The following is a 21,818-nucleotide window of genomic DNA, read 5'->3' as shown; positions in this document are numbered from 1 at the left end:
CAGCCTCCATTAGAGTACGCCATCATCTCATTCTCCAGCCCCTCAGTCAGTAAGTGCAAAGGGCCGAGTGCCAGGGCCATGCTCTGCTCCAGGGATGAAAGGAAAATACAAGATGGCCCTGTTCCACAGGGGGAACCCAAATACCCTACAAAGCCAACAGAGGTGACAGAATTCCAGCAGAGCTATTTTATATCCTAGCAGACGATGCTGTTAAAGTGCTGCACTCAATATGTCAGCAAATTTGAAAAACTCAGCACTGGCCACAGGACTGGAAAAGACCAGTTTTGTTCCATTTCCAAAGAAGAGCAATGCCAAAGAATGTTCAAACTCCTGTACAATTGCATTCGTTTCACCTGCTAGCAAGGTTATGCTCAAAATCCTTCAAGCTAGGCTTCAGTAGTTATGTGGACCAAGAACTTTCCAATGTGTAAGCTGGGCTTCAGAGAGGCAAAAGAACCAGAGATCAAATTGCCAACATTCATTGGACCATGGAGAAAGCAAAGGAGCTCCAGAAAAAACATCTACTTCTGTTTTATTGACTATGCTAAAGCCTTTGACTATGTGGATCACCACAAATTGTGGAAAATTCTTAAAGAGATGGGAATAACAGACCACCTTACCTGTCTCTTAATAAACTTGTATTAGGGTCAAGAAGCAACAGTTAGAACTGGACATGGAACAACTGACTGGCTCAGGATTGGGAAAGGAATATGTCAAGGCTGTGTATTGTCACCTTGCTTATTTAACTTCTATGCAGAGTACATCATGCAAAATGCCAGGCTGGATAAAGCACAAGCTGGAATCAAGATTGCTGGCAGAAATATCAACAACCTCAGAAATGCAGATAATACCACTCTAATGGCAGAAACTGTAGAGGAAGCAAAAAGCTTCTTGATGAGGGTGAAAGAGGAGAGTGAAAATCTGGCTTGAAACTGAACATTCAAAAAACTAAGATCATGGCATCCGGTCACATCACTTCATGGCAAATAGAAGGGGAAAAAGTGGAAACAGTGACTGATTTTATTTTCTTGGGTTCCAAAATCACTGTGGACAATGGCTGCAGCCATGAAATGAAAAAAAAAAAAAAAAAGTTTGCTCCTTGGAAGGAAAACTATAACAAATCTAGACAGTGTATTAAAAAGCAGAGACATTACTTTACCATAAAAGGTCCATACAGTCAAAGCTATGATTTTTCCAATAGTCATGTATGGATGTGAGAGTTGGACCATAAAGAAGACTGAGTGCTGAAGAATTGATGCTTTCGAACTGTGGTGTTGGAGAAGACTCTTGAGAGTCCCTTGAACTGCAAGATCAAACCAGTCAATCCTAAAGGAAATCAGCCCTGAATATTCATTGGAAGAACTGATGCTGAAGCTGAAGCTCCAATACTTTGGCCACCTGATATGAAGAGCCAACTCATTGGAAAAGACCCTGATGCTGGGAAAGATTGAAGGCAAAAGGAGAAGGGGGCGGCAGAGGATGAGATGGTCAGATAACATCACTGACTCAATGGACATGAGTTTGAGCAAACTCTGGGAGGTGGTGAAGGACAGAGGAGCCTGGCGTGCTGCAGTCCATGGGGACACAAAGAGTATGACATGACTTAGCGATGGAATAGCAACAACAGCAAAACAGATAGGCAGATCACATCACTGGAGCACTGAAGTTCAGGCCCAAAAGATGAGCTGAAGAAGCTGAATAAAGAGCCTTCCAGGGGAGAAATGTAGGTGGAATGTTCTGGAAGCAGGAAGAAACTGATGGTCCAGGGTCCAGGAATGTGTTAAGTGATAGGCACAGCAGATGTGGAGGAAATTGCCTGGAGGTGGTGAGAGGCACCACAGAGGCACCACCCAGGACCTCTGTGGTGCTGGTTAAGGGTAGGATTTTTCCGATTTTGGAGGGAGGCCTCTGCAGAGCTTGATACAGCAGTGACAAACATTCATCGTTGTTTGGAAAAGATGTTGTGTCGATACAGAAAAAGGAGTGAGCAGGGGAGCAGGAGGCCATCGAGGAGCCCAGTGCATCACTGGGGGGACAGATACGGGGGTTCTGTATTTATCAGGAGGTGAGGTGAGCAGGCCACTCCCAGGAGTACTGGGAGGACAGGGTGCTGGACAGCAGACAGGCTGGAGCCACAGGTTAGCTCTTGTATTCAAGATGCAGCAAAACCATATGTCTCCAAACCAGTGTTGTTCTTGTGCAACAAACTGGCCTGTCTTCTTCTCTCAGCTCGAGGGGCCTCCTGCTGTATTTAGCAAGGGGTGAATGGGATGTGTAGGGAGGCGGTGCAGGTAGAAGACGGAAGGCCAGCCAGGCTGGGACGGGGTCACAGGTCTGGGGCCCTGTGCTGGGAGCCCAGTATCGTGGGAGTGGTGGGGACATGACCTGTCTCCGCCTAGCCCTCAGGCCCTTGCCTTTGCCTCTCTCCGCAGGCTCGCCTGCAGGCCGGCTCTGGCTACGGGAGCACCCTCAGCTGCATTCGCACGGTGTACAGGAGGGAGAGTGTAAGTGCTCCTGGCGGGAAGGTTCTCCTAAGGGCCAAAGTCACGTCCTCACCCCCTGTTCATGACACTCATCACCTTTGGCTCAGTGTTCCCTGTTCATCTCACACCACTCCTCAAATATTATGTATTACCTAAACTTAACCCTGTCCCCGGGTGCAATAGTATTGAGGGAAAAAACTGTGCGTCATCTCTCTGGAGAAATGTTGAGGCACTTAGGAACATGGAGTGGAAAATTCCTGCAGAAACAGGGTGACCTGTCAGGTTTTCAAAACCAGAGGAGTGGCAGGTAGGCCATGTGTTCACGAGCTCCCTTTATCCCAGAGTGGGGCGAGGGGTGGGAGTGGGGTGATTCTTCTGGTCCCAGGCACCCAGAGCAGGATTGTATCACACGTCACTCCAGACCAGGGGACCCAGGGGTTTTCTCTGCAGAGGAGAAAATCTGAGTAACAGATTTTGTAGAAGCATCAGGTGCCATTCTTGAGAATGAGTATGTGCTTTTTGAAGACTTTCCAAGACTCCTCCTTGGGGAATTGTCAATAAATTTTAAAAGTTAGGATGAAATGAACTATTAGTTTAAAGAAATAGGCATAAGCAGAGAACAAATATATGGATACCAGGAGATAAAATGGGGGTGGGATGAATTGGGAGATTGGGATTGATATATATATATATACACACACACATTACTATGTATAAAATAGATAACTAATGAGAACCTCCAGCATAGAACAGGGCACTCTACTCGGTGCTCGGTAGTGACCTAAAATGGGAAGGAAATCCAAAAAATTGTAGGTATATGTGTACGTATAGTTGATTCACTTTGCTGTAGAGCAGAAACTAACACAACATTGTAAAGCAATTACACTCCAATAAAAATTAATTAAAAAAAAAAAAGAAATAGGTGTAAGCCCTGTGGCAGCACTGGGCTTTTCCTTGAGTCACTGGGAACATGACCCCCTTATTGACCTCTGTCCCCACCAGGCTCCCTCCTGGGAAGTGGCCTGGAGCTCAGGAGTCTCCTGCTTGCACCTGGAGTTTCTTCTCCTTGGTTGAAGTGTGTCTTGTGTCTGCATGTTGTTCTGATTCTCTGGATGGTCTGCTCAGGGTGAGCCCTGCAAACCCAGCACTAGCTGTTCTGGTGTAATGTTGTCCTACTCCTCCATCCTCTGAATGGCAGCTGTTGATTCTCCTTTTTGGGACATGTGCCCTGGGGTTTCTGTGGGGACTGTTGCCATTCCTCTAAGACACGGTGGTTCAAAGCTAAGCGATGTCCCGAGTTATCTGAGGGGCCTTGTAGAGGAGGAGTCTGGAGTATGGTGAGTGCATGCATGTGTGTTTGCATGCACATGCGTGTGTGGACGCTTGTGTGAGGTGGTGTCCAGGCTCTTGTAAACAGGGTGCAGGCATGCAGGTCAGGCTGAACTGGCTTGAGTACAGCCTGGAGTTTTTACAATTGCTTCCCAGTGCTTTTTCACCTTTGGTGCCCTGTATGTGGCCCTGACTCCTCCAAGGGCCTCTGGAATTTTCCAGGCTCAGTGGCACATCTGTGGTGTCTGCTGAGAATGCAGGATGTGTGTACAGAAGCCTTTCATGCTGTTCATTCGGGGATTCTCCCTCCAGCTCTGTCCCAACAAACGCACATGCTCAGGGGCACCCAGCTACCTGCTGGCCCAGGTGCCCCTGGCAGGGCTGTGGACCCTTCACACCCCACCACTACAGACTTAGCACATTATATTTTACTTGCCTGTCAGTCTGTCTGCCTGGATTCCTTCCTCCCCCGCCTCCAGATTGTGAGCTCAGTGCAGGCGTAAAGTGCTTCTTTCTTGTCCTGCAGGGCCTGGCGCGTGCCCAGAGAATGCTTTTGTTGGAGTGGCACATGAGCAGGGAGCATGTGGTGCTTGGCAAGCCCACTGCCCACTGGGCCTCCATGGGCTGCCCTCGGCCACAGGAACCCTGCCGCTCTGGTGACAAATGCAGGTCCCAGGCCCAGCGCACCATGGCTCAAGAAACAGCTTCATGTAGAAGCCAGTTCCTCCTCAGGGCAAGGATGCTCTCTTGCTCCCCTGTTTCTCCTTTCACATCAGCACCCTCTTATTCTTTCCATCGATATACTGGCTTGCTTTTCCTGTGGTGTCTCCCCTACCAGGCCATGGGCTCCAGGAGGGCAAGGTCTGTTCCAGGGGTGGCATAGGCCCTCATGCGTCCTCCTCCTGGGTCTCCCCACAGGTGTTTGGCTTCTTCAAGGGCATGTCCTTCCCCCTTGCCAGCATCGCTGTCTACAACTCGGTGGTGTTTGGGGTCTTCAGCAACACACAGAGGTTCCTCAGCCACCACCGGTGCCAGGAGCCTGAGGCTGGCCCACCCCACGTGCTGTCTGACCTGCTTCTGGCCAGCATGGTGGCCGGCGTGGTCTCTGTCGGGCTGGGTGCTCCCGTGGACCTCATCAAGATCCGGCTGCAGATGCAAACACAGCCATTTCAGGAAGGTAAGAGGCCGGGGAGGTGGCCTGGTGTCTGGGCACCTGTGACCCTCTCATGGCTTCCTAGATCTGGGATTTGGTTAATATCCTTTTTATGGAGCAGGGCATCTATGTCAAATCATTTTTATTGATAGTGGTAACTCTCATTGGTCAAGGGTTTACTATGTACCAGACGTTTGTGAAGAGCCCCACATATGTTCTCTTAATTCGTCTCAGAACAATTTCCTGAGGCGGGAGCTGTGGTTGTTTCCATTTTGCAGATGAGAAAACTGAGGCTCCCAGAGGTTGAGATACTTATTCAAGGACACACAGTTCATGACTGGCCAGTCAGCACCAGCTTTATAGATTGTAGCCCCTGGCGTGAAACAAAAATAGTATCTTGATTTCAAATTAGTAAGAATTTTAAAAGGGCAAGAGCAGAGCATTAAGTCAAGTGAGGGGCCCTGTGTGACTGTCCAGGTCTCAGAACCACACCTGCCCCTCACACCAAGGAGTGCAGCCAGGAGGCCTTGAGCTGGGTTGGCTGCTGCTTCATGAAGTGGGTGCCCCCACCGTGCCATCCACATTCCATTAGAGTTTCATTTCTTATCTCTGTGTAGCTAGCTACTCTGCCCCATGGTGAGCTGGAGCTGATATCTCCTCCCTGCTGGAAAGAGGTGCGTGCCTCTTCTCCTGGGACCAGTTTTGATAAAGGAGGTTGGAAAGAACAAGAAGGCACTTACTGTGTGGACAGAAAGGGCCAGCTGTAGAGAAAGGATGAGCTGGGGGCTCTTAGACAAATTCCAATACCTTGGAGTTTGGTCCTTGGCTCTCATTTTACTCTGCCTCCTCAGGGAAGATACCATCCCTTTCTGGGCCTCAGTCTCCTTATCTGTATGATGGAAGGACTGCGTCTTGGTCCTTCCTGTGACCTCAGATATATACCTGACAGATGTTGTGGATAAGACCCCTCTGCTTGGCCACCTTCTAAGTGGCCTCCCTGTGAGCCTTCTGCCCACAGAGGCTGGGTGGGGAGTCAGCTGTGCTGGCCCATGGCTGAAGCCCCAGAATGTCACTCAGGAGCATCCTGGGCCAGTGCCTCTCCTCCCCCGACTGCTACCCAGGCTCCTTGGTTCACCTGCCCTCCCTGCTCAGCTGGGCAGGTGTCCAGGGCAGGTCTGCACACACTCCAAGCATGGTGCTGCTGCTCCTCACAGGGGCCCCTCCTACCCCAAGAACAGGAGTCACAGCTGCTAGGTGCTCAGTGCCCCAGGGCCCACGGTCCCTGTGAGCATGCAGAGAGATGCAGGGCAACACTGAGATGGTTCACCCAGAGAGTCACGGAGCGTGCCCCCCTGGGGGCCACCGAGGAGATGCAGCGCAGGGGCATCCGCACCCCCACCTGCCTAACACGCTGAGTCATGTCTTGGTGCCTTTCAGTTTGACCAAAGGGTTGCACCTCTGAGAAGAGTTCGAAGCTCACTGATATGGTCCTGTGTTAGAAGCAGAAGCAAAAATGTAGAGAAATGAAGGGGCATTGTGAGCAGGCCTAGAGTGCAGGAGTCCTGACCCCCAGGCTGGTTTTTTGTGCTCTCCTGTCTACTTTCACAAAGTTGTGTTGGTCTAGGGTGCAGAGTAGGTTTCTCTCCATAAGGCTTGGAGCTCTTTGGGGTCCACGTGTTGGATGAGTCTCAGTGATGGGGCTCCTCGGTTCATGGGGGCAGCCCTGCCCACTTCACAACCAAGGCGCCTCATCCCGGGAAGGGGAGGAGAGCGGGGCAGGTGTGCATGTGTACCTGTGAGGGCCCCCAGCCAGCCTGGACACCCAGGGAGAGTGCTGGGACACAGGATGCCGGGACATTCGGAGACAAGTTCATCGGTGAACTTTCTTGACAGTGTGGGTTCCATCCTCTGTTCTTCCCTCGCCCACCTACACTTTCCCTGAAGAGGGTTCTAGAATGGTGGCTGACTTAGCAGGCTAAGACCTGAGCTACAGGAGTCCTGAAGCCGGACTAGAAGTCTCCGCGACTAGAGGAAGGACGGGAGCAGCTCCAGAATAGCCAGACCCAAGAAAGGCCCCACCCCTGGGTGTGCAGGAGCCTGACTTTTAGGGAGCGGAGCAGCCTCTGTTAGCAGCTGCCAAAGCTGCTAAGTGCTCATCGTGTCCTGACACTGTGTTAAGTGCTGTTTACGCATGGCCCCATTTAACATCCCCCCGACAGTGTGAGGTTCATTTACCCGATACACAGTAGTTATGCACTTGCTGTGTGCCAGGCCTATGGCTAAGTGCTGAGACCACAGTGGTGGACAGAAGACTCTGTCCTGTTCCTCTTGCAGCTCTCCATCCAGCAAACAGGCAGACAGGCATTGGGCCACTCCAGATAGGGTGGGGGAGAGTGGAGGAGGTTCTCAGCCAGGCTGGGGGTCAGGAAGGGCTTTGGGGAAGGTGGTGAGAGGGGTCAAAAGAGGGCCTGGAGGTCAGGACTGGGCACCTGCTCAAGGCCACACTGAGGGCCACCTGTGCCTGCTCGCCTGGGCCCTGGGGGCCTGGGGCAGAACTCCCTAGAACTGCCATCTGGGACGTCAAGACTCTTGTGGAGCCCTTGTTAGCTGGATAAGCCCTCTGAGCAGGGAGGATGTGGGAACGTGCGGCTCTGTTCTTCCCCAGCATCTCATCCTACTCCTGTATGGATGGGGACCATGGCCCAGGTTGTAAGTTTATCTGTGATACCAGAAGGAAACCGGTTCTTAAGCAAACCCCTTGAGGCAGCAACAGAAAATGAAAATGCACTTGTTCTGTCCTTTCCAAGGTGCCAGGAAGCTAGCCTTTAGGGAATTCAGGGAAGGCTCTTAAAAAGAGACCAGGGGAGGCCCTGCACACAGAAAAACTTTTCTCAGCCCTTCTAAGCTCGAAGTCATCAGCACCTGGTCCCAGCGGGTTATCTGACAGTGCAAACACAAAGGAGTTGACCTGAGTGTGTGGAGAGAAGGTAGAAACCAAGGCTGGAGGGTCCCCCTCGGCTGTGCCCCTAGAACCTCCAATCTGGACTAAGGCAGAACACTCCTGGCCATGGGGGCAAGGAGCCAGTGTTTACTCAAGCTTACCATGCGGCAGGCACTGTGTAAAGAGCTCATGGTGTTTAATAGTCACGGAAACCAAGTTCCTGGACGTTTACAAAGGGGAGACAGAGACACAGGGAGATTCCACTGCCTGCCCGAGGTCCCTGCCCAAATCGGGGGTGGAGCTGGGACGAGGGCCCAGGCAGGTGACTCAGGACCACTGATGCTGTTTCTGCTTCTGCCCCCAGGGTTTTGTAGAAGCTGAGGCTGCAGCGACTTTGGTAACATCTGGGCCTTTGCAGAGAATCATCATATACAAAACCAATTGCAAACTTTGAGGGAGGGAAGGGAAGTGGGAACTTGACTCTAAAATGACATTGTTCAAGTAGTGGGTGCAGCCCGTGGGCTCCAAGGGGTGGGTCTGAATTCTGTGGCTTTGGGCAGCTCTTCTCTGCATGGCCACTCTTCCTTACCTCCCTCATCCCCTCAGATGCTTGAGAGAGGGGGCTTTGGTGACTGTGGGTGCTGGGCAGGATCAACTACTGGGGAAAAAGCAGGGGAGGCAGGTGGTGGGTCATCAGGCAGTTCTTTCTGCCCGGAATCCCTCCAGAAGTAGAGGAAGGATGTGGTTTTTCTTTCACTTGTTCCTCAGAAACCCTCTAGGCCAAAGGTAGGGGGTAGACTCGCTGGGCCCAGGCAGGAAGCATCAGTAAGCACGGGTGCCTGGAGAATGCACCCTTTTCCATTGTTTGAACACCTGCAGCCCTCCGAGCCTGTGCTTCATTTTCCCCCTTCTTATAGAAAAACAAAACATGCTTACTTTCCATGTCACTCTGGTATTAGAAATGCAGTCATTTAGCCTTGGTGCCTGGGAGGCAATGGGGAGTAATGGGAAATAGTTGCAGGTTGCCCAAATCCTCTCTAAGGGGGTGGCTTCGACTCAGCTCCAGCCGACTATTGCCACACAGCCTGGATCTTAAAAAAAAAAAGAAGGCAGAGAGCTAGATTTTCCCAGGGTCTTTTAATTGGAAATTGTCAGATAATTCAATCAAAACCAAAGTCAAATGCAAACCAACATTAACACCATGTAGCCCAGACCATTGTGTGGACTAGACAGTGTGGGCTAGTGGTTAGCTGCCAGCTTGTGGTCTCTGCTCTGAGCCAAGCCCACTCTCCTTGACAACTGTGCTGAGATGGGTAAATTTAAGCTGCCTTGTGCGGGGCTTGTGGGATTGCTCATGGCTTGCAGCTTTACCCCAGAATTGCCAGTCCACTTCCTGGGTGGTGACAATGGGGGTCTGTGAGAGACCACGCTCCATACTGAAGGCAGGGGCTAGAGGCCTCTGGCTTCCCTGTTTGGGGGCAGATGTCAGGTGGAATGCAGGCCATGCTGAGGTGAGAACCCAGCTCATCTGGTTGGAGACATGCAGATATAAAGCCATTGAGTTCATCCTGATTGTCTGAATGTGGAGGGAAAGAGTTTAGCCATCCAACCAAGTACAGTCACCATTAATACATTCGTGTATTTCTTCTTCCTTTTCAGTGTGCATAGATGAAATGTTTTAAGAGGTTTTACTCATATTATCTAGACAGTTTCATATCCTGTTGTTAACAGTGTAACGAACATTTTCCATGTTACTAAAATAACATTATAAAATGAAAATAGATGGATAATATTTAAAACAGATGTACAATAGTCCATAAAATACACACACGTATTTTGAGAGGGATGATATAGCGTGATAAGAATTCAGTTTCTGGGGTTAGACTACCTGCTTCTATTATCTTCACCGATTGTCAGGAAGCCTCAGTTTGTGTGCTGTGCTCAGTCGCTTCAGTAGTGTCAAACTCTTTGCAACCCTATGGACTGTAGCCCGTCAGGCTCCTCTGTCCATGAGATTCTCTAGGCATGAATATTGGAGTGGGTTGCCATTTCCTACTCCAGGGATCCCTGGATCTTTCCTATGCAGGGATCAAACCAGCATCTTTAGGTCTCCTGCTTTGGCAGGTGGGTTTTTTATTTGTTTGTTTTTTACTACTAGTGCCACCTGGGAAATGCAAGCCTCAGTTTCCTCATCTGCAATACGGGAATAACAAGAGTAGCTCAGTCATAACTGGGATGGGATAGAATCATGCATAACACACGAAGATCTGAGCACAGTGTCTGATACATTGAAAACATGAGATAAATGTTAGCAATACAGTTAAACTTATTATTTAGAAGTCTTCCTACTAATGTAAATATAGGTTGTTTACAGTTTTTCCTCTTTTAAAAATAGTGATGTGATCAGCAAATTTGTCCATAAAGAGTTGCCTTCATTTGCAGTCATTTCCCTAAATGTGTGGGCTCTTTGATTCATGAGTAGGTCAAAGAGTATGGTCATTTTTAGGATTCTTGGTACGTGCTGTGAAATTTGTTATATAGAGGAGTTTTACCAAATGATATCAGCATTTACTGAAGTTTAAAGGGAATGTCCATTTGGCATTGCCCACCCCTCATGAAAACTCCCCGGACGGCAGTTATCCTCATGAAAACGGAGGTTTTCTCCCTGGGGTCTCTGTCACTTGGCCTGAATTCTTTCAGATCTGGCCTTGACAGTAAGGTGCCTGTGAAGGTGCCGTTTTCAAGTTACCATTCCCCGGGCATGAGCTGCACTAGGCGCCCTGCTGCGCCCGTGCTGGAATTCGGGGCTGAGGTCCAGGGCCAGCAGTTCTACCTGGGCCAAGTCACATCCGAGAGCCCAGTGGCCAGTGACACTCACTCCTCCCCCATCTGGGAGCTTTCAGGTCTGTGTTTTCATTAAGAACCTAATTAATGTGCAGATCACAAAGCCCTTAACACCACAGGAGGCCGGGGTTTGGGGGACTGGAGGAGGACTCAGCATTAACTCTGTGCTGACCTTTGCAGGAATTCCACCAGGCCCAGCTGGAGGCAAAGGGCTGAGTGTTATACCTGCTTAAATCCTCTCTTCCATTCATTCACTAGCATTTTCCCAGTCTCTGCAATGAGCAAAGCTGAGTGGGCACATCAGGTATCAGACACACACAGGCCCTGTGTTCATGGAGCCCTCAGTCTGGTGGGGAATCAAATGTGCACCGGAGTGAGAAAGGCCTGTGGAAGACTCTGGAACCTCAGAATCTGGCTCTGCACACGAGGAAGGCTCCAGAGAGGAGTGGTTGTCAATTGGGTGCTTGAATATTGGCTAGGATTTGGAAGTGGGGAGGGGGAGGTCTTTTAGACTGAGGACCGATGGAGGGAAGGAGTCAGGGGCAGGAAGAGCGGGTCTGTGTAGGGATGAGTGGGGAAGGGTGAAAGATACAGGGTCAGGTATGAAGAGCTTGGATTATTAGCTGAGTGTGAGTTTCTGTGCTATTCTGCAGGCAGTGGGGTGTCTTGGACATCAGCATGACCTGAGCAAAGCTGTGTGTCAGGAAGTGATGAACCTGACGTTCAGAGGAATGGAAGGGGTGGGAATGGTAGAGGTAAGGAGGCTGCTGCCACAGACCAGGCAAGAGGCTGGGAACCTGTCTCAGGGCCATGGACTTTGGGAACACAGGGGAGCGGTAACTTAAAGAGGCATAGATAATGCAGAACCAACAGGCCAATAAGGAGAGAAGAAAGTGTTGAAAATGACCCAGGATTTCAAAGTTGGGTAGCGACGAGGGAGGCAGTACCACCTACAAAGGAAATGGAACAGCAGATGAAGCCTGCGAGACAGAACTTGGTGGGAGTGGGTCAGCACGCATGCTCGTTGTTGCGGTTGACGGTTTGGATCCCGGCTGGAGAGGCAGTCTCAAGTGAGAGTGTGGAGACTTGGCCTTGGTTCCTGTTCTTGGGGAGAGGGGAACTCCAGCTGAAATGTTAGGGCAGGAGATCTAGACAGGAATCTGACAGACGTAAAAGTGACAGCTGAAGTCATGACATTAAGTGCAAATGCCAAGTTGAGCTGCAAAAACAAAGAGGGGACTGGCAATGAGAAAACGCTGTGAAGAAGTTTGAGAAGGAGCTGTACTGACACTAATAGCTATAGTTAACAAGTGCCGTGCCTGGCCATGCGTTCTGTGCTAACACACACCCTGAGATTCAGTCGCCACAGCAACTCTATGAAATATGCACTGTCAGTCTCCATCTGGTGGGTGGGGAAACAGACGCTGGGTTTAAGTGACTTATCCGTGCTCTCTGGGCTATTCTGCCCCAGCCTGTGCAGTTCCACACCCTGGAAACACAGTCCTGAGAGACTAGTGTCACCATCGTGGGGAAGGAGAGGGAAAAGGGGAGAGCCGCTGAAGTCAGGGTGACAGTGAATGGAGACCAAAGAAAAAGACTCTTTTCCAAATTGGGAGAGAAGAAGGAAAGAGATAATTGAGAGAGAATTTCGAGGCAAGAGGAAGGAAGTTGAGGGAGCCTGACTCTACCATATTTAATATAATCTGATGGAATGACGGGTAGAGAGTGTAGCCAGGATTCGAGGAGGAGAGTGTCCTACTATCTGGATGTGCCAAGAGGGGACATGCTGACAAGGGCTGGGTTGGATGGTGAGTGGGGAGTGCCAGCCGAGGGTGATCATCAGCCATTCACCTGAACACAAACCCCATTTGAGTCTGGAAGGCTGTCTGATGACAAAATGGGGTGAAACCATTTCTGCGATTTCCATGGACCTTCAGAAATGTCTGACTGGGAAGGGCAGTAACTGTGCCTCAGAGGCCCTGACTACATCAGTTTGTCTCTTTGGCAACATAGTTTTATTGCTCCCATAAAGATGTGAGGCTGCTCAGAAGCATATTTATCTCTAGGCAGGTTAGCCATCTGATACTTTCTAAGGATTTCCCAGTTCAGGGCAGGAATGATTGATGCTAAGCTCTGTAAAGAGATATATGTTGCTCCATCAGTTTCTAAAGAAGGAAGCCTATGGGAAGGCAGGAATTCTTGGAATGTGACAAGTGGCACAGAAACCACAGTTGGGGCCTTCTTCTCAAGTAGGCTGTATGCCAATAGGAAGTGAGGGCTGGAGCAATGGCAGCCCAAAAGTGGAGGGAGGTGTTTTGTGAAGAGGCTAAGCATATAGCCATGCAGTTCAAGAGGCACCCTTGAGTTCTGGACAGTTTGAATCTTTTTCAAGCTGTGGTCTCACATAGCTTGCCAAAATTAATGAAGATGTACACAACGTAACGCACCATTGTACAAGTTGCGTACAATAAATACGGACACACCCATTTGTTCTTTCAATTGACAAGGGCAAATATTGTCTTGATTTCTACTTGACGCTAGTGTTGGTAGCTCTCAGTGCTGTGTGGGTACCCACAGTCTTCCATAGGAGGCTTGGCAGGTCATGGCAGGTCACAGCAGGGCAAAGCTGCCTGATATTGGCAGGTCTGGCTCTTCTGGAATCTGAAATTATATCAGGACAAGTTAATAAAGACAATAGTGGTAACTATTTGCCTCAAGTGAAATACATTTGTACAACACACATTTTGGTAAACTGTACTTGCCAAAGTGCATTCTCAGTTAATTTGCACAGAAGCCCAATGAGGATATGGAGAGGCCTCTTATTCTTCCCCTTTTGTATATGACAAGGAGACTGAAGGCTAGTGTTGGGGAGTCTTTTTCATTAGGTTGTATAGAAAATAGCAACTGAGCAGCAGAGCAAACCCCAGCTGCTCCTAACACAGAGCTCTTTCTAGTAAACCATCTGCCTATCATGGACTCTTTAGATCATGAGAAAACTGCCATACCCTCTACAAACAGGAACCAGGCCAGAGCTTCCCATTGGTAATATCCTGGGGAGGTGAACCCAGGGTCCCCCAGCCTGTTCAAATCCAAACCACAGAGGTTATACCCAGCCTGTCTATTGTAGGATGTCCATCCATAGTACTGGATGCTTCCACAGCATCTTAGGCCAGTGTGGAAGCTTACACCATGATTTGGAAGTGTCTTTTAGTCTCTGGCACAAGGATCAGACAGGGCTGGGCTTGGAGGAACGTCCATCATGGGAGATGCGGCTTTGGGAGGCCCCCCCTGCTAGAGCTGTCGATCAGATGCTCAAGTGTTCTCTGAATGGTGTTGAGGCACATAAAGCCCACAGTGTCAGGCACAGGGTCACAGGGCCGGTTCCAATACCAGAAAACTCACTGAGCCAGTTAGGGGAAAACCATGTGCTCCAAAAACAGAAGCAACCAAAACAGACCATGACAGGGGTACAGCCTTGGCAGGCACTAAGGGTCCTGGTTTTTTCTATGAGTACCTTTTTAAAAACATTATCTATTTTATTTGGCCATGTTGGGTCTTAGTTTCAGCCCTCTGGCTCGGTAGTTTGGGAACTCAGGCTTAGCTGCCCATAGGCATGTTGTGTCTTACTTCCCCGACCAGGGATCGAACCGAGTCCTGGAAGGTGGATTCTTAACCACTGGACCACCAGAAAAGTCCCTACGAGGACTTTTTAAATATACGAAATGGAGTCCAACCCATAGAACAGTGGCTTTACTTAGTGTCCATGATTAAGAAAACGCATACGATAAGAAACTACTGTGGATTATCAGTGTATTTAAGTAATTTTTATTGAGTTCCCACAATAGCACCTACACATGTGAGAAAAATGGTCAGACACGTGTATGAGATATTTGAGGAATTCTATCTGTCTTCAAGGCTTGTGGATTGGTGGGTCCCTTGAAGTAACCCCGTGCTCCCGCCTTGCACTTGAGAGCCTGCTGGCCCAGGGGTATTTGAGCACAGAACACTTGGTGAGCCTGCACATTGTTGACTGGGGACCAGCAGGGCCTCATCTGTGGGTGGCTGACTTGCTAAGGATTTTCAGGAGAAACTGATGTGTTAAGAAATGGTGTTGTGTCCACCTCCAACCCCCACCGGCAAACAGAGGAGATCTGGTGTCCCTGAGGCCTGGGCTCTCCTTACTTCAAGTGGATCTGTGACTAGTCACTGTGCTTCACCTGACTTTCCTGTCTCCAAGGCCATGACCCACTGAAGACACTGAACAGCACTGCCCTAGGAAGGAAAGAGTTAAAAACTGTTTGTGTTCGTCTGGGAAGGGTACCGTGGGATGCTGCAGCAGGTCCCTGGGTTCTCAGCAGAGGGGCGCCAGAGGCAGATCTACAGGGACCTCAGCCTGTGTCTGGGCCAGTGTAGCCTCTCTGAGGTAGGAGGATCCCCCAAGGAGTGACTGTGTGGGTACCTGTGAGGACTGGCTAAACCTGGACGCCCCCATCCCCTGAAGAGTTCTCTGAAGAGGCACCTGCCATCAGAGGGGCCTCCTGGCCCAGGCAGGAGCCAGCAAGCCAGGTGCCAGATGCTGCTGCTGAGCAGTGGGGCCAGATGGCCACAGCGTGTGGTCCAAGGAGCGATGCTGCTGCTGAGCAGTGAGCCACACGGCACAGCGTGTGGTCCAAGGAGCGAGGAGGGGACTGGGCCGAACAACGCAGGGGAGCCCAGAGGAGGGGTCTTTTTAGAACTGTGGAGGCTTCCTGTGCTCTTAGGTGAAGGTGAGGAGCAGAGTGGGAGGTGATATTACTGACTTTGAATATCCTGCCTGTCATGTGGGCTTGACTTGATCCTAAATGAATTTAGGAAAACAAAGAAAACCACAGACATCATGAGTGTTACTGCACCTATTATAGTAAAAGGCTCTTAGTTTAAAGAGGACAGTAAAAAATGGCCTCAATAGCAAAGCAAATAGCAAAGCATTCAGGGTAAGAAATAATCAAAATTTGATTCATCATCTTATCCTTACTTCAGAACAAAAAGTTCTCATGAGGGAAACTAAATACATTTCACCCTAGAAGGAAATATACCTAATGTGAACCCCTTCACAGGCATGTGTGCACCCCCAAGCCCAAGCCCTGGAGGTTCCTGAACAACAGGCTGAGGGGAGGTTCAGTGTGAGCAAAGTACCCACCTCCTTCCTTGGGTTCCTTGCACAAAGACATACAAATTCACATGCATCGGTTGTGTATATTTCTGAGAGCTGCTTGCCAGCAACCTCCCAAGTCAGTTTTTAAGGGTCACCAAAATGTGTTTTACCCAGACTAAAACTGGTCCAGAGTTAGAGTTACCAGAGGCTCCGATTCAGCGCTTTTCTAAGTCTGGCTGCCAGGTCTCCCTGGCAACACCTCCATGAGCCATGGAGCATCTTGTGGTTTGAGCAACTGATCAGAATGCCTGCCGTCTTCTGCCTCATGGTCCTGTATGAACTGTCCATACCACTACACTAAAGTAGGTGGGCCTGTGACAACTGTCACCTGAAAGAGATTTGCTTTTCGTCGGGTGACACATCGTTGACATCACAGAATCCTTTTACCTTGAAAAGCAGGAGAGGCTAGGTAGCCTTCAGAGTTTTGCTCTGCCTGAGTGACCAAAATGGCTTATTTCAAGCATCAGATGCCATTTTCTCAGTAGGATAGGGTACTGGTGCATGTCATGGTCAAAACTCACGAATTGTGCACTTATCAGCTACACCGTTTATGGGATGTAAATTACACCTCAGTTGAAAAAACAAGCTAATGAAAACAAGTAGAGGAGGCCAGAGAAGACAAAGGGAATCTTGAGGTTGATTGGTCTTCATGGGAAAAGAGGTGAGACTGGAGAAGGGGGAAGAAGTCCAGCCAAGGATGCATCATCTCAGTGTAATAACAAGGACACATCAAACAAACCTCAGATAAGAGGAGTTCTGTTAACAAGAAGGGGGTGGTGTACTTTTAAAAAATGTCATTGTCATCATAAAAAAAAAATAACAAAGCAAGGCTGTGGAAATGCTCCAGATGAAAGGAAGCTACAGAGACATGACAACGAAATATAATACCTGATGGACTGGATTGTGTCATGGGGGTGGGGAGAAACACTCTAAAGGTCAACGTGAGATCACTGGGAGCATGAGCACAGACAGTACATTAGATACAAAGATTGTCCGTGTGATTATGAACCTGGCTCCTTTCCCACAGCGTGTAGAATGGCATCCTGATTCTTAGGAAACACAGACTGAAGAATTCAATGGTAAGGGCTATTTTGTATGTAACTCACCCTGAAATGGCTCAGAGAATAAAATTATATATTGTATGTATGGGCCAGAGAATTTCCTTCTTGCTTATTTTGGGAGAAAAACAATGAAAGTACAGATCTGGTGCTGGGTTGGGTCTTGATGACAAGGTTGGCTCTCGGTTTGGTCAAATGTTTTTCCCATTTTATCAGACTCTCTCGTTCTATCAGTAACTCCTGAAAGTCACATCGTACCCACAACTGATTGATGAAAACCTTGACTCCAGGTCGGGTCACTGTTACCTGGAGCTGAACCAGGCAAAGTTTAGGAATTGGGACAAAGGCATCTGTTCAGTTTAATTGCACACCCATGTTTGAGTGAGGAGTGGAGGAAGGGTATGGGCAGGGAGGGAGGGAGAGGACACACAAACCATAAAACAAATAAGGTAAAATGTTAAAAATAGGTGCGGGGGTAAATGTGTAAATATAGGTGCGGGGGGTTCTGTGTCAAATTTTCTCTCTTTTTTTGTACTTTGTTTTTTCAAATTTGAAATTATTTCCAAATAAAAATTTTATTTACAAATGTCAGGGGTGAGCTGCAAGAAGTTGAGGGCTTCACAGTATCACCTTGTGTCCAGAGGCCCTGACAATCAGCTCAGACTCATGTCAATGTTCCAGGTCAGAATTATAATTATATTGATGTAATAGTTGTAAATGGATCATTTTCAAGCAATTAAAGCTAGATTGCTTATGTTATAACCCTAGAAGAATATGAGAGAATTTCCTTATTGCTTATTCTGAAAAGAAAAGGGAAAAAAAGGCAGATTTTTTTGACAAAGCCACTTGGTGGTTGGACAGGTGTTTTTTTTTTTTTTCCAACATCTGTACCTCCAAACAAGCAGAATGTTAACAGGAGCTCTCCTTCAGTAAGTGACTTTTGAGCTCTACATCATACTCATAGTTGATTCATGAAAACTTTGACTTTGGGGACAAATCACTGGTACTTCCATGTGAGCATGGCCCAGGCAAAGTTTATATGTTGGGACAATTACAACTATTTGGTTTAATGCCAAATTTTCCCAGGATGACCCTAGTGGTATCCTAGTGGCTTTGGGAGAGAAACGAGTGTTCAGTGATCTCCCAGAGTGCTCTCAAAGACTGCATGCAGTATCTGACCTTGCCCTGAGCTCAGAGTGCCCTGTGCCCCTAAACGTGGCTGCCACACCTGCTCATTCCCTGCGGGATCCACTGTGAAGGAGAATGGGACTCGGCCTCCCGCAGTTGGCTTAACACACATGGCCTTTATCCCTCTCTTCCCTCAACACAGGAAGAATATACAGGGCTAGTTTGTCAAAGCAAATTTTCCAGGCAAATAGAAACCTCCCCCTTGACCTTGTCTACATCCAGGATAAGTGAAAAGGACAAGTTGTACTTAACTCCTAAATTTCCTGTTTGGACTGTGGCATCATGAAGCTGAGTATTCTTTCCTGACCTTCATCTGATAAAGATGGGGCTGTTTAGGGGGCTTGGAAGTTCACCTGTGTAACGAAAATGATCTGTCTCTTAGCCAGCATGCTGTAAAAACCCAAATGAGCTGGTGCTTCCGGGGAATTGAACCCAGGTGACAAAATGGGCATGTGGTCACAAGCAAGCTCCATTCTGTTTCTGTCCTGGTCATGTCACCTTAGTTCTCCAAGAAGGGAAAGTTGAGAATATGATCTGCTTTATCTGCACTGGGACTGGGAGGTCTCTCTGGCCACGAGTCAAAGCTATGCCAAAGGTCTGTAGCAGAGTAGATGAGCATCAGACAGGGAGATAAAAGGAGCCAGGTGGAAGGATTAGAGTCATTGCTTTCTATCTACATATGTCCTGAGAAGACACTACCAACATAACAACCAGACCAAGACCAATGATCTGCCAGCAGAGATCCCAGTGGTCAAAGAAGGAGACAGCACTCTGTGCCCTGGACTCTGAGGGGCCAATGGCACAGGTCTGCCCTACAACTGTTTCAGGGCACCGCCTGGCCAGGGCTGGAGTGAGTCAGTGAGACCATGTCCAGCCTTCCAGCCCGTCATCTGGTCTCAGTAATGCTCTGGTGAGACCACTGCACCCCTGCAATGTTCCTAGCACCATGCTGAGCTCTTTATAGGTATTACCTTGTTTATATTCACAACAGCCTATTCTCATTTTTATTTTTAAAAAATACAATTTCCTAACTTTATTGAGATACGGTTGACATATAGCCTTGTATAAGTTTAGGGTTCACAGTGTGATGATTTGGTGCACATATGTGTAGTGAAATGATATCAAGATAAGGTCAGTTTGCACATCCACCACTTCACATAGTTAGCATTTTGTGTGGGTATGTGGTGAGAGTATTTAAAATCTACTGTGTTAGCAACTTTCAGTATGGGCTTGTCCTCTTTTCAAAGGTAAAGAAATAAAGACTTGAAAGGTGCCTACCAAGGTCAGAAAGTTGGTAAGCAGGGCCAGGATTTGGAGCCAGGACAGTTTAGTTTTAAATCTCATATGATTTTTAGCATGCTATGTACAAGTAGACACACACACACACCCACACAGTGTGTTGGACTTTACAGCCTGTGCTTCAAGACAGAGCTTGGTCTGGCTCAGCATGTTTGTTCTGAGACATCGTGCAGTCACACCTGCTCAGAACGTCATAGTGATGGTTGACGGAGAACCCCCGGGCATCCTAAGGCAACAGGTGTTTTATCACCTGGTGGGACTGCCTCCAGTCTGGCGGCACATGCTGGCAAGGGCTCCGCACTGGGATTTCAGAATCCCCATTTGAGCTGCCAAGACAGTCAGAAGGTTTGGTAAAAATCAATTGGTGACGTGAGTGGGAACTCTCAATGGGCTGGGCTGGACTGCCTCAGTGCCAGAGATGGCCAGTCTCCTGCCTTGGGCCACTTGCCACCTTTTTGCTCTGTCTTTGCAGCCAACCTCGGTTTGAAGCCCAGAGTGGCAGCTCTTGGGGAGCAGCCAGCCTACCAGGGGCCTGTGCACTGCTTCGCAACCATCGTGCGGACAGAAGGCCTGGCGGGGCTGTACCGGGGAGCCAGCGCCATGCTGCTGAGGGACGTTCCAGGCTACTGCCTCTACTTCATCCCCTACGTGTTCCTGAGTGACTGGATCACGCCCGAGGCCTGTGCAGGCCCCAGCCCCTGTGCTGTGTGGCTGGCGGGCGGAATGGCGGGTAAGGGCAGCACGGTTGATCCCTGACCCTGTGCTGACCACTGCAGCGGGCCAGTGGGGCAAGGGCAGGGTTCATCCAGCCACTCTTCCAACAGTTCTTTGTTAAGTACCTGCAATGGTCAGACCTGGGGCTTCCTTGGTGGCTCAGTGGTAAAGAACCTACCTTCAAAGTAGGAGATGCAGGGGACTTGGGTTCAATCCCTGGGTTGGGAAGATGCCCTGGAGCAGGGCATGGCAACCCACTCCAATATTCTTGCCTGGAGAATCCCCATGGACAGAGGAGCCTGGCAGGCTGCAGTCCATGGGGTCGCAAAGAGTCAGATATGATCACAGCGACTTAGCACACACATGCACTCACACACACACACACGCATGCACATACACACGGTCAGACCTAGCCAGGCGGAGGAAGGACTAGGGATGGGGAATGGCCCCTCTCTTTCTCCCCGCACCTTCTCTCTGAGTCCCTATTTGGGCTCTTTCTGTTTTCAGTTGGAAGGTATATTTTGAGCACTCACTCTGTGTCAGGTAGCGCTGAGCTTTGAAAAGAAAATCTGTTATCATGGTCCACCTTTTTAAAATATTGGCACCCTGCAAGTCTTTCTAACATGAGGATTTAATTCTCCCCTGAATGTAGGAATTACTCTCCCCATTTTTCAGATGAGAAAACTCAGGTTCAGAGTGACCAACCCAAAGTCACACAGCTAATGCAGACAGTGGAGTGGGGACACTGCCGTCAGAAAGAGCCAAGTTCAAATCCACACTTAGTCACGTTGTGGCCATGGACTGGTTACTGAACCTCCCTCCTCAGAACCCACGCTGCATCTCCATGTCACTTCAGCTGGAAGTCAGTGACCTTGCGGTGGTTTCGAGGCCATCAGCAATCTGCTTGTTACCTTTCTGCACTCCTTTTCTGCTCATGTCCCTTACTTAGTTCGGTGTCAGTCACACTGGTCCATTTCCTGCAACTTGACCGTGCCTGGCTCCCTCTCCACCACAACGTCTTTGCACTTGCTATTCTCAGGGCTTGGATTTAGCAACACATAGGCCACCAGTGACTTTGACAAGATTTGGAGGAAGAGAAGGGTGTGAGAACCTGACTGAAGTGGGATCAAGAGAGAACGGGACGAAAGAAATTGGAGAACCCAAGTACACACAACACTTCTGAGGGATTTGACTGCACTGTATTGGGGAAGAGGGAAACACAGCTATAGTCAGAGAGGGGATGGAAGTCAAGAGAGGATTGCTTCTTAAGAAGGCTGATAGCCTGGTATGTTTGATATTGACAGGAAAGATCCACTGGAGAGAAGAAAATCATCATGACGTCCCTGGTGGTCCAGTGGCTAAGACTCTGAACTCCCAGTGCAGGGGACCCAGGGTTCGATCCCTAGTCAGGGAACCAGATGCTGCAACTCAAGATCCCGTGTGCTGCAACTAAGACCCAGTGCAGCCAAATAAATATTTTTTAAGAAAAAGAAAGAAAATTGTCATTCTTTCTCCTCCTCATCATAACCAGCTGTGCTTGAAACAGGAAATACATAACAGAGCCTACATCTTAGCCACCAGACCCCAGTGTTCCCCATCCCCCTGCATGTCTGAG

The 21,818-nt window shown here is 48.9% G+C and overlaps 1 protein-coding gene across 1 annotated transcript in view; it reads left to right on the top strand.

Moving 5' to 3' along the window:
- SLC25A48 (solute carrier family 25 member 48) overlaps positions 1 to 21,818 on the top strand; it is a 43,529-nt gene that overhangs the window by 5,989 nt on the left and 15,722 nt on the right. The window contains exons 3-5 of the mRNA XM_027546444.1: positions 2,433 to 2,504; positions 4,731 to 4,989; positions 19,962 to 20,219. Coding sequence (XP_027402245.1) covers positions 2,433 to 2,504; positions 4,731 to 4,989; positions 19,962 to 20,219 — 589 coding nt within the window. The remainder of the gene's footprint in view (positions 1 to 2,432; positions 2,505 to 4,730; positions 4,990 to 19,961; positions 20,220 to 21,818) is intronic.

This window comes from Bos indicus x Bos taurus, chromosome 7, assembly GCF_003369695.1.
Source record: "Bos indicus x Bos taurus breed Angus x Brahman F1 hybrid chromosome 7, Bos_hybrid_MaternalHap_v2.0, whole genome shotgun sequence".
NCBI classification, from domain to species: domain Eukaryota; kingdom Metazoa; phylum Chordata; class Mammalia; order Artiodactyla; family Bovidae; genus Bos; species Bos indicus x Bos taurus.
This window is presented reverse-complemented; position numbering and strand designations above follow the sequence as displayed.